This window comes from Rutidosis leptorrhynchoides, unplaced genomic scaffold (assembly GCF_046630445.1).
Source record: "Rutidosis leptorrhynchoides isolate AG116_Rl617_1_P2 unplaced genomic scaffold, CSIRO_AGI_Rlap_v1 contig43, whole genome shotgun sequence".
NCBI classification, from domain to species: Eukaryota; Viridiplantae; Streptophyta; class Magnoliopsida; order Asterales; family Asteraceae; genus Rutidosis; species Rutidosis leptorrhynchoides.
Genome location: NW_027266661.1, coordinates 63,238 through 75,671, shown reverse-complemented (window position 1 = coordinate 75,671; position 12,434 = coordinate 63,238). Strand labels below are relative to the sequence as shown.

Genomic DNA, 12,434 nt, shown 5'->3' with positions numbered 1-12,434 from the left:
AATCGACTTCGATTTGAACTTCACTAAAACTTGAAAAACAGAGCAACCCTCTAATGCAATCTTCAAACAAGCTTTAGAAATTCAGTTTCAACATTCAGAAACCATCAATGATCCTTCCTTAACAGTTGAATCAATAAAATCAGCTGCAACAACTTCTAATGAAAAGCCCCAATTCCAATTCATATTTTCCAACTCGAACACACATTGTGAATTCTAGGCCATGACGGACTAAAGTAAGCTTGTGAATCACTTCATAAATACTAAACGAAACTATCCACTTTATTAATTTAACCTAATTTTATTCAGAAGAGTAAAACTTGAAATTTGAAACATGAACAATAATTAAGAACCCTAGAAGTAGGATCTTTTGATAGAGAGAAATGTAGGTTAATTCAAGGTATGTCGATGATCCTGACCTTATCTTGAATCTGATGGTGGGTGGCTTGACCTCTGTCAAATTGTTCTCCGGCCGGTGGAATGTCGTCTTTGTTTTCTTCAGTCGAATCCTCAAAGTTTGCATCTGCCTACATCAAGGTCCCTGAGGTTTTGACGATGTACGCCATCGTCCTTTCTGTATAAAACTTTATCTTCTTTATTATTGATCTGATCAAAGTGCAGTTTTATTTCTTCCTTCTTCATAAATAGCTTTAAGATCATTCTTTCAATCAATATTTTCGAGATTGAACCTTTCTTTCCTATTTTCTTCTTCCTCAATTCTTTTTTTTTCTTTTTCAAATTACCATTGCTGTAATTCTTCTTTTCTTTCATTTCAACAGTATTGTTCGTAATTTTTAAGTTTTCAAGCTCCTTGAGACATTCTACGAGGATTACCAATTATAAAACATTTCAACTCGAATCAACGCTAGCCAGACCTTAGCCCAATCTAGTTTTTTGTTTTTAAAATTAATTAGTCCAATCTGGTTGGCAGTTACAAAATTTCCTTTTAATGATTTTTTGTTTATTATAACAGGCCAAGCCGTTCCAGTCTGCAGGCCAGTCTTGACTTATAGAAAATGGAAAGCCCATGAATATCATTGGGGTAATAGCCCATAAGAGAAATGGGCCCAATAATGGCCCTATTATCGTGCATGTGGACTGGCTACAGTTGCATACTCTTTGAAACCTCGTGTTCGTGATTTTAATGATCAATCTTTTCCTTCTTAACAATAAACATAGCTTTAACATACTGTACTGATAAGAAGAAGAAAAAAAGCATAGCTTTAACAAATTTTTTCCTTTTCATTCATATGGAAGATTTTTTGATTATCTTAATATTATTTTTTAGAAATATCTGGAGCTACCAGTACTGATTGGGCTAAAAAATTTGTGATTGGTGTTTCTAGCGCCATATTAATCAAATGTAGGACAATGCCTTAAATAGAGTCATCTACTGTAATTCAATTCCTAAAGTCTTGCATTATTTCAACATGCATGGACATCTACAGTCTGAATAATTTCTGACAGGAAATAGAAATACATGCTGGATGAATTATGGATGATACAAGTATACAACATATGCAATCAGATATACTCAACTGTGTTCTATTAATTTCAACTGAAAACGTACATCAGAACAGATAGATGTGACGGAACTAGAGACGGTCAGTCAACCTAAAGAATCGGCTAAACCGAAACTAATTTGTGTTAAAGCTCGATATGTGTATATACATAGATTGAACTACGGTTTTTTTTTTTTTTTTTTTTTTAAGTTAGATTGAACTAAGGTTGGTTAAAGTAAAATAAAATAAAAATGTAGGTTTTTTTTTTATTTTTTTTGAGGATAATAAAATGTAGGTTGATATGTCCAAATAGAGCATAATTATATTTTGAAATATATTGATACATCACCAAACAGACTAAGATTAGATGGTTCATAGACCATTCATTTTCGCTTAATCTTCAGATTCATTTTACGTTCCTAAATCAAAACCAACAAATTTTATTCGGTTTATTATATGTGGAAAAACTTGCATAGGCTCTAGGTCCAATAAAATTATAAAAATATATGTGCAGTGGAAAAGTCCTCGGCTGTCAATCAAGTATATATGGTTGGGTCCACCGAACTATCTCCCGGACAGGATCACCCCAGTTGGGCAGTCCGACGGCCAGAAACAGTCCCAAAAATAAATTATCTATTTAGATGATTTTATGGACCCACATAATAAAAATTACAATTTAGTAAGAAGATTATGAATAAAATCACACAACTAAGAGATAAACCTATATATAATCTCTCTAGATGGTAACTAAAAGCCCTAATTACAATTGTCCTACACTATTGATTAGAGAGATTAGGAGCTCATCTTCTCCCACGAGAGAAAATACCATAAACACGTGGCTACGCACCCATCACTAAGGTCAAGAGGAGATCCTTGTTGCTTACACAGACCGGAGACGCTTATACGCAGCTACCACCACTCTCTTTCTTTTACAGATTCCAATCGTTCCGCCATCTTTACGTGACCTCTACATCACCGTATCTTTTTTGGACACAATAGTGGCGTCGTATGTGGGAAGCACGAAAAAAGTTGTTTCATCTATTCTACTAATTTGATACTATCAAAACCTTTCTCTTTTTTACTCATATTAACATGGTTCGCACAAGATCCAAAATAGTAAGGGCTTCAGACCTCAAAATCTGACTGGTCATGCCCATGTTTCTGATTCGCCCGCTTTGGCCGAGGGTCCAGCCCCCAAGGGGCGTCAAAATGTCCAAACTGAGCATGTTGTCTGTAAGGTGCTCTTCCCTGTACTCGGCCTCCCCATGCCATGCGTCGAGAAAGAGAGAAAGGTACTACCATCCAATATCTTGAGGAGTCTCATGCCACCTCTCCCCGAGACTCGGAAGACCACGCCCTCAAACGGAAAGGCTCATGTTTGGAGGAATCCACGTACCAAGTCTGTATTAGGAAGGGCATTTTCCTCACCGGATCATCCCGTCTCAAGGGGATGGTTCGGGCCTTCTCACTTGGGAAGGGGCGGCCAGAGAAAAGATAGCCGATATATCCAGCGATCCCCGGTACGAGAGGATCTTAGGGACTAGTTGCACCATAGGCATGAGAACGCACCCCTCAAGAGGTAGACTTTAGAGATTCGCCTCCAAGGGGATATGCATCCGCTCCCCGATCAGGCGTATCAATTCCTAGCCTCCTCAAGGACCCTCATAACTACGACTTCTCGGATGAGTACTCTTACAACGACTGTCGCCAAGGGGGATCGCACCCGGCTTCCTATCGAGGATGAACGTAGGATTGAGGATGAGGTCCAATCGGGTACACCTCACTGGCGTCCCCATATCAAGACGGTTACCCAGCGCTAAACAGACAGGTCCCTAACGCACCTTGTTCACGAGATGGGCAATTCCCCGGCGCACCTTAAACCCCCGACAAGGAAGGTCCTTAAACGCACCTTACTCCCCGACTGGCCAGGGCCCTAACGTGCCTTAACCCTCTAACAGGATAGTTCCCTAACGCACCTTACCCCTCGTCTGGGTAGATCCCTAGCACGCCCTACCTTTTGACGGGCAAGCCCCTAATGCCTTTTCTATAGATGTCAGAAAATATGCCCGTACAACCAATGTGATTGGTTTAAGATTTGCTAGTATTTAGGGGCATTTATGTAATCATATTTTGAATAGTAATATAAATTAAATATTGGTATTTAATAAAAGCACCTCTTATAATTTTATTTGATATAAATATATGTAATATATTTGTATAATTTGGATAATATCCTTAGATCAATATGGCTCATATGGAACATGATTATGCATAGCGATGATAATCGTGGAATATGTTCCTTACAAGCATATATCTTGAAAAAAAATATTTAGTCATAAAATCATTAAGAATGGACATTAATCATTCAGAAATTAAGACTAGCGCGTATGATGTATTTTCAATTGGGAAGATATCCTATTCCATGGATATTGGTGTGGAGTCTCCACTAATGCGCATATGTGAGTGCTAGTTAGAGAATTAGTTCACTGTATTGACCAAACGAAAAATTTTATGTGAAATTATTCATTGAAAATAGGATTATCACATTACAATTTTGTGTAATTAATCCTTAGACTTGAGATACGTACCACAATAATTTTATATATAATATATTTGTAACCATCTTCCTATTCATAGCATCATTGGAGAAAGTGACTTCGACATGATTTATTACATATAAAGATTGGTGTGAGTCAACAAATGATTCGTCAATTATCAAAGAGATCATGATATCATATATTTTCATATTAATTATGACTTCGTAATTTTAAGAGTTGAAATTAGTTTGAAATTTTAATTATATTTTTAATATTTTTTGGTATAACTGTAAGTTATAACTAATTAAATATTATTGGCTTGTATAACTATATGTTATAACTAGTTAATGTATTTTTTTTAATCAATTAATGTGATTAATTAGTGATATAATATATGGTATTGATTAATGAGATTAACGAATTAAAAAAAATTTATTAGAGTATGGCGGCGCGTTTTTCATCCATAACCTTTGAGTCAAATTTCTATCCTCTATACGTCTCTTCATGTAGGTTAAACTTTTGATCAAAGCAAAATACGATTTGCTTTGCTTGTTTTCCTATATACTCATATATCAAGGAGAGTTACGAGAAGAGAGAACACAAAAAAAGCTTTCAATTTAAGCTTGTGAAGCTAAAAGGTGAAAGGAAGAAAAATTGTAGAATTTTTCCTCTGCACATTCAATTGAAAGATATGGTATTTAGGTGATAAGGAGCATAATAAGGGACGGGGGAAGATAGTACAATTTGAGTTTTTCAAGAATAATCACTTATTTGTATTTTTTATTATTAAATTTATTTGTTAAGTTGTTAGTATATAAAATTGGTTAATCGTTAAAAGGAATTTTGGTAATTTTATGGAGGTGTATGTTATATCGTCTCAAAAAAAAGTTTTGCAATATCATATTCGTGAAATTGTATATATATGATGTAACATAATATATATATGAACATGAATAATTTTTCTAATATGGATACTGTTAGAGGAGTCACACGTATTATTTTGTTTTTTTTACAAAATAAATTCTCATAATTTATTTGATCTCAAATACTATTTTTTAAGAAAAATACTTCTAAAAAGTAAGATGCCAAAAAGTCCAAAAACGAAATGTAGCTAGAAAATGACCACAAGGATACATATACATCATATTTTCCTTTCTAAATTACAGTCAACCTTTGTAAATAGGGCCATCATTTTAATAAACAACTAATATATGTTCGTAGGATGCATAGGACAAAAATAAACCAGTTAGAAACATTCAAAATTCGTGAATTTAGCATAAATCAAATTTTAACACTTCCAAAAAATTTCAACATATTCTTTAATATTCCTTCCAAGGAAAAGGAAAAACCTTTCATTTTCTTAAACGTGAAAGGGCAATAATGGAACAACTCGTGAACACACCATCCTCGTTCTTGATTTAACTCTTAATCGAATTCATCAAGCAATTAATATTACTATTAACTTTCATATTTTAATTAAGATAAATAATATTTTTCATAAATTAATGTACATATTTAAACTTATAAGACGCAGTTTAATTAGGTTTTCTTTCATATGTTCATCAGACAGCTAAAATGAGATTCAAATTTAGACAAAAATCATATTTTGCCAAAAAGAGTCCAAGTACGTAGATTTAATATTTCATTCAAGCCTTAATTAAAATAGGGTGATGCATGGTTGGTAGCTAGCTAGTCAAAAAATGGGAGTAGTTTAAGGGCACTGTTTTAGCATTAATTAATTCATGCAAATAATTAAGTTTGACAGATATATATGTAACCAACAACACAACACTGGCCTCTTTTTCTTCTTCTTCTTCTTCAGAATACTTGGACTCTTCTTGTTCTGTATTTATGTGTACGCCCGACAACTGCTGATTCTGGCTACTATTTCCCTTCCTCCGCCACATGCTCAGCCTCTCCGTACGGTGATCATGTCATCAATAAATTTTGAAAAAATATTGCAAAAAGAAACCCTACGTACATCGAGCACATATAACTCGGGGTATTAATACTACAACGTGCATAAAAAAAATGACAAATAATTAGGAATGGATGAATATAACATGCATGATAATACACTACTATTCATGGTTAATTTATGAGACATATTTCAATAATTCGCACACTTACGAGTTATAGAATCAATTTATATTAACTTTACATATAGTATGTATCAGATAAATTCGCACACGTACCTGCTGATTTTATTTTGAGAAGTCGAAAAATAGATTACAATAAAAAAAATTAAAAAAAAAAAAAAAAAGTTAAGGCAAATTATTCAGATGAGTGTGTCGTGTTAATATCACTTAAAGTTGTGTACCCGACTCTAGCCAGAAGAATTAATATTGCCAATGGGGATTATGTATCGTGTGAGTAACAATCAGTAGAGATAAGAATAATAAAAAAGAAAATCCGTACCGACACAATAATCTTCCAATTTGATTGGAGGAACATGCATCCATAATTAAGAAAGCCATGTTTATCTAATTTATTTGATTGAGAATGATGATTGGTTAAAGAAATATATATATATATATTATTGTAATTACCTCACTCAATGTGTATTATTATTATTTGTGATAGATCGTAGATTTATTATTAGTGATTTGCTCACATTAACACTGACATATATGTCTTATATTATGAAGGAATAAAAGTCAAAAAAGGCATTTAAGACCCTGTCTAGCTATATATATGTCAAAGACTTTGTCCCGATCAGCATTTTCAACTCAATTACTTTATAAATTGGATTGTCAACTTATATATACTTGATTAATTAACTTAATTTGTTCAATGCCAAAGCTTACACCATAACCTCGTAAAGTTTGATATTTCTAAGGCCGACGATCAAATCTAATGTGATGCTAATTCGGAGAAATTCGTAATGTTCAAGGTCTGTACGTTTCTAGAAATAATTCTTTTTAAGTGAATTTTCTTAACCAAGTATTAGGAAATAAGTTTAGTCAAGTATGAAAATGTTTCAATTTTTTTTTCTAAAAAGAAGGGTTTCATCGTTGCGTTTTTGGAAAACTTACGAAAATATTTTTAAAAGTAAAGATGAATATTTCAATTGAACTATATTTTCAAAATCCGTAAAGTTGAAGTTTTTTTATAACTAAATAGACGTTAGTCTGATAATTTGACTGCGATTATATTGCATTTTCTGTTCTTTTATACCATGGTTATGAATGGAAATCCAGAGGTTTCTTGAAGAGGGAATGAAGGCTTTTTTATATCTACTTTCCCATATATATCTACTCCAAAGTACATCATTTTTATCAAGTATTTCAATAAAAAAAAAATACCGGAACGAAATAATTGTAATTTATTAGCCATATTCGTGAGTCAATTTTATGCCCTTCATTGTGTATATATAAGCAATACAGTACTAAATCCATTACTCGAAAGTTGGAGAGATAGTCTTCATAGTGTCATTTAATTCTGTCTTAGGCAGAGGAATGAAAACATGCATGCTTATTATTGCATCAACATGGTCGGTCCGTTACTAAAATAGAGAATCTCGTGTATATTGTATAGTACGTCCGCACTTATACATGTATATTAAAATTCAATATGTATAACTTTTGAGACCACATAATATAGATTATCAATTTTACCCATTTTTCTCTCGAGGGTTCACAATTCTCTTAATAAAATATATTAATGTAATTAAATCTTTTGTGGACCTAAAAAATTATAGGCGTCAACTTCAAAAAAAAGAAAAAAAATTATCGACGTCAAACTTTGATATGCATACGCAAGTGTTGACGTCATACACAAGCATGTATACAAGAACTTATCACTAAGATATTGTTGTGGAAAAGAAAATCGCTGGAAACAACAACCAATACTAAATTCATATTTTATCTGATCCACTTCAAATGTCGCGGAACAAAAGTTGCAAATTTTAAAAAAATAATTGATGATAAATTTAAATATGTATAAATTTTATAAAACGATATTTAAAATGAATCAAACCAATTTTTATTATGTAACATTTAAAATGGACCGAAAAGAGTATTAAAAAAATTGTATTAATTGATTTAAGTCAACAAAACTCCCCTCTCTCATTTTTTTATTAATGAATGAGAGTAAAGTAAGTACTAATTTATTATTTATATGTAGGAATAATAGCAGGCTGCTCAGTTTTGATTTTATTAACTCAAAAGAGGTTATGTAATTTGATGGTGTGGATTTCGAATGTCCATGGTATTTTGTTACAATATTTTCGAGATAATTTTGCTTTAATATCACCAATTTATTAACTCCTAGCTCGAGTGAGCGATTTGGTATGTCCTTCTCTTCGAAGGAGGTTCTATTTCGAAACAAGATGGCATTGTGAAAGCTTGTTATATTTTTGTTCTTATTGCTTTCTTTCCTTCATATTGTTATTAATACTTGTTTATGTTTCTCTCTCAATACTAGCGGTTGTAATATTTTTAGTGGCATTATTTTGATATACTTTCCCATAATTCGACCCGATAGCTTTTTATATATATTTTTTATACATATAAAGAAGAGATTGTATTATTAGTGACGAGATTAAATTACAAAGTGGTCAAACTAGTTAGCACTTCAGATGAAAAATCTATCCTTTCAAGCTTGATAAAAATCGTTAATATTATCAATTAATTTCGATCGTAAGATAACTATCGGGACGAATTACCGAAAAGTATAACAAAAACCAATGCCGCTAGAGTTACAACTCCGAGCATTGAGAGAGTAAACAAAACATGAAATATAAATCGTAGTGAAGGAATGAAGCAACAAAACGGAAACATGACAAACTCTCATAACACCATCTTGTGCCCAAATAGAACCGCCTTCAAAGAGTACCATCACCAAAGCATATCACTACCTCGAGCTAGGAGTTAATTTGCTTTAACACACGTCCAGTATTAAAACAAATTATCTCAGCTAAATATAACAAAACAACTAGACGACTTGCTACCTTCAAATTCGGCCGGTAGCTAGTTTGCGAATGAAACTATTTAATAATATAACAGTTTTTATCTAATTTGGAGACATATAGATTTCATCCAGGAATTATCAATTGGTCGGTTGGCCACTTTTATGCATGTCTGAATAAATAATTTATTTTTATGAACTTCAAGAATTATCAATTTACGATGCTGGGGTCTTAAGTTGAGACAAACTAAATTAAACATAATGTAGTCGAAATAATTAATTTATCTGTTATCTCTGAATATTAAATAGTCGATGAAGAACAAGGAAATGGAAATGTATATATCAAAAAAACTACATTAAATAGTACCCACAGCTCAACCTAGGCCACAAAACAACTGTCATACGTTGACACACCCTAAAGCACTAATATAATTCTATATATGCATAAGATCTCAGGTAGAAAGGACTCTCAAACACTCTACCAAATATAGTTTAAGTTTCTCTGGACGTAGATATGGCATTTGATAGGAAAATACCTCTTTTTTTTCTTCTCGTCTCTGCTATAACATTTTCTATTGGCCATGCACAAGAAGAAACTCTTGTACCGGCTATCATGACTTTCGGCGACTCGGGTTTGGACGTTGGGAACAATAACTATCTCAAAACTCCGTTCAAAGCAAATTACCCCCCCTATGGAGAGGACTTTGTTGGTGGCAAAGCCACCGGAAGGTTCTGTAATGGGAAATTAGTCAGTGATTTCACTGGTAAGTCCACTAATGAAATACTATTTGAGCTACTAAAGAGTATTCCAATTACCAAAACTAAAGACTAGTACATGATATGTATGCTACTACTACTAGTATGGTGACCCGTGCACCAATAATAATAACATATTTTGATAATTAATATAACTTTTAATTAATACTCCAATCTTTTATGAATAATTGTTTTATGTCATCATCGATAATCATCAAAGGGTTTGTCGGTGTGGTTTATACTACCTTGAAGACTTGCTAGATTTTTTTTTTTTGATTAAATAACAAGAAGGCAATTAATTAAGAATCAATTGACTTTTTTTCTTATTCTTTTTTAATGTGCAGGATATATGATACTCTCTTTTGATTTTATAGAATATGTGTTCAATTTTTTTCCTGTTTTATTATAATTTAATTGCAGCATATTTTATTGTTTTAGAAAGAAAAACAAAACTTATAAAAGAAACTGTTTAACCAAATAAGTAATGATAAGTGACAAAGTATATTCCGAACATACGTTCCTTTATATATTGTATAAATAGATAGATAAAAAAAGAATTATAAGAAATTTGAAAAATGGAAAAAAGAAATTATAGATGGTTGGTTAGAAAATAGAAAGTTGAAAAGATGGTCACAATATGTTGAAATTTCGTCGCCAATGATTGAATTTAGTTTAAAGCATTTATCATGGTCGATTAAATGCATTTTCTAAAACATTTCACCAATTAAAACACTAGTCAAGGGAGAAAATTCCAGTCATTTTTGACGTAAATATCTAATTTAATTTCCGTAATTAAAACACATGGGTTTATTTTTTTTAATTTTATGTTTTTTCTTAGCTGAAACTCTAGGATTCAAGACTTACGCCCCAGCGTATCTTAGCCCAGAAGCCTCGGGGAAGAAGCTTCTTATTGGGGCTAATTTTGCTTCAGCTGCATCCGGCTTTGATGACAAAGCTGCATACCTCAGTGTAAGTAATGATGAACTTACAATATCTAGGTATCCATCACGCCACTTGTATACATGAAAATTTTAAGAGGTGAACATGAAATATTTATCTCGAAAATAGTATTTTTTAATTGTAATTAAATAAAAAAAAAAAAAAGATAAATCTCGAAATTGAGAGTTCTGGGACAAAATTTGTTAATTAATTAAGCACACATATGGAAATAATATATTCAGAAATACTATTTTCGGGTCTTAAATATGGTTAATCGTGTAATTAAGTTAATTATCTTGGGAATGTCATTTTCGAGACAGGTATATATATTTATTTCGGCCAAAATCTTTTATTTCGTGTCAATCTATTAGAATTTAAGTGTATTTTTATAATTTCCTATTAGGGGGTATATATGATTACGTTTGCGACTCTCACCATCGATAAGTAATAATAGTAATTAAGAATTTTGTTCTTTTAAGATTTTCGTCTATGTTGTATCCAATCGATCTGTTTCTAAATCCTGATGAATGGAAATTGTTTCAGCACGCGATCACGTTGACTCAGCAATTAGAGTATTTTAAGGAGTACAAGACTAAGCTAGCGAAAGTTGCAGGAACCAACAAATCGGCATCCATAATTAAGGATGCATTGTACTTACTAAGTGCAGGCACCAGTGATATCCTTCAGAAGTACCATGTGATTCCTACTAACAACCAAGTCTATGATTCTGATCAGTACGCCTCCTCCCTTGTCACTGCATTCACAAGTTTTGTTAAGGTATTTATTTGGGATTCAAACATTCAACCTCTCGTAATAAGAAGACACTGCCTTGCCTTCACTAGTCAGGCATGCCTTGGTTGGCAAATATAATAATAAAAACTATATTGCATAGTAATTACATCGTCAAACATAAGTGATACGTTGTGACGAAATACAATTTAGAGAACGATATTTGATGACTGATGAGTAACTTCCTGGAGGTAAGTAAAAGGACATCTTTTCTAGTTTTATTTTTTATAAGAAAATGGCATCTTTTTTACAATAGAGGTGAAGGCCATTTTTTAACAAAATAAGTTTAAGAGTAAATTTTTACTAGTGTAAAAGTTAGGGGACAACTGGGGTAATAATCTTTAATATATTTTTGTTGGGTCGAAAAACAGAACTTGTATGGGTTGGGAGCTAGGAAACTTGGGGTAACTGGAATTTTACCATTAGGCTGCTTGCCTGCAGCAAGAATGAAATACGGATTCCACGGCAGGAGTGGATGCGTCTCCAGGATCAATGCTGACGTACAACAATTCAACGACAGGATCAATTCGACCGCAATAAGTCTTCGCAAGCAACTTCCCGGTCTCAAGCTTGTTGTTTTTGATACATTCAATCCACTCTATGATGTTGTTCAATCTCCTTCAAAATATGGTATGAATCCTTTACGAACTACAATCATGATATATACATAATGATATTTTTGATAAATTAATAATCATTTTTTGTCTAAAAAATTTGGTATAAGTTACACTTGGATAGTTAAATATAAATTTACATAGAGAGAGAATGAGATTTCTTCCAAACAGGTTTTTTGGAAGCTAAGAGAGGATGTTGCAAAACAGGGACATTAGAGACCACTCCATTCTTGTGCAACATAAAGACACCAGGAACTTGCTCGAATGCCACTCAGTTTGTGTTTTGGGACAATGTACATTTTTCCCAGGCAGCGAACCAGGTTCTGGCCGATGCTATTATCGTTCAAGGATTTGGCCTCATCTAAACAAGTGTGATCACTATTTTTGTCTTC

At 32.7% G+C, this 12,434-nt stretch overlaps 1 protein-coding gene across 1 annotated transcript; it reads left to right on the top strand.

Moving 5' to 3' along the window:
• The first annotated feature begins 9,524 nt into the window (after positions 1-9,524).
• On the top strand, positions 9,525-12,407 carry LOC139883640 (GDSL esterase/lipase APG-like). The gene is made up of 5 exons (XM_071867792.1): positions 9,525-9,708; positions 10,539-10,669; positions 11,183-11,416; positions 11,800-12,058; positions 12,214-12,407. Exons 1-5 carry the CDS (start codon positions 9,558-9,560, stop codon positions 12,405-12,407), a joined length of 969 nt encoding a protein of 322 aa, XP_071723893.1. The 5' UTR covers positions 9,525-9,557.
• Positions 12,408-12,434: the final 27 nt, after the last annotated feature.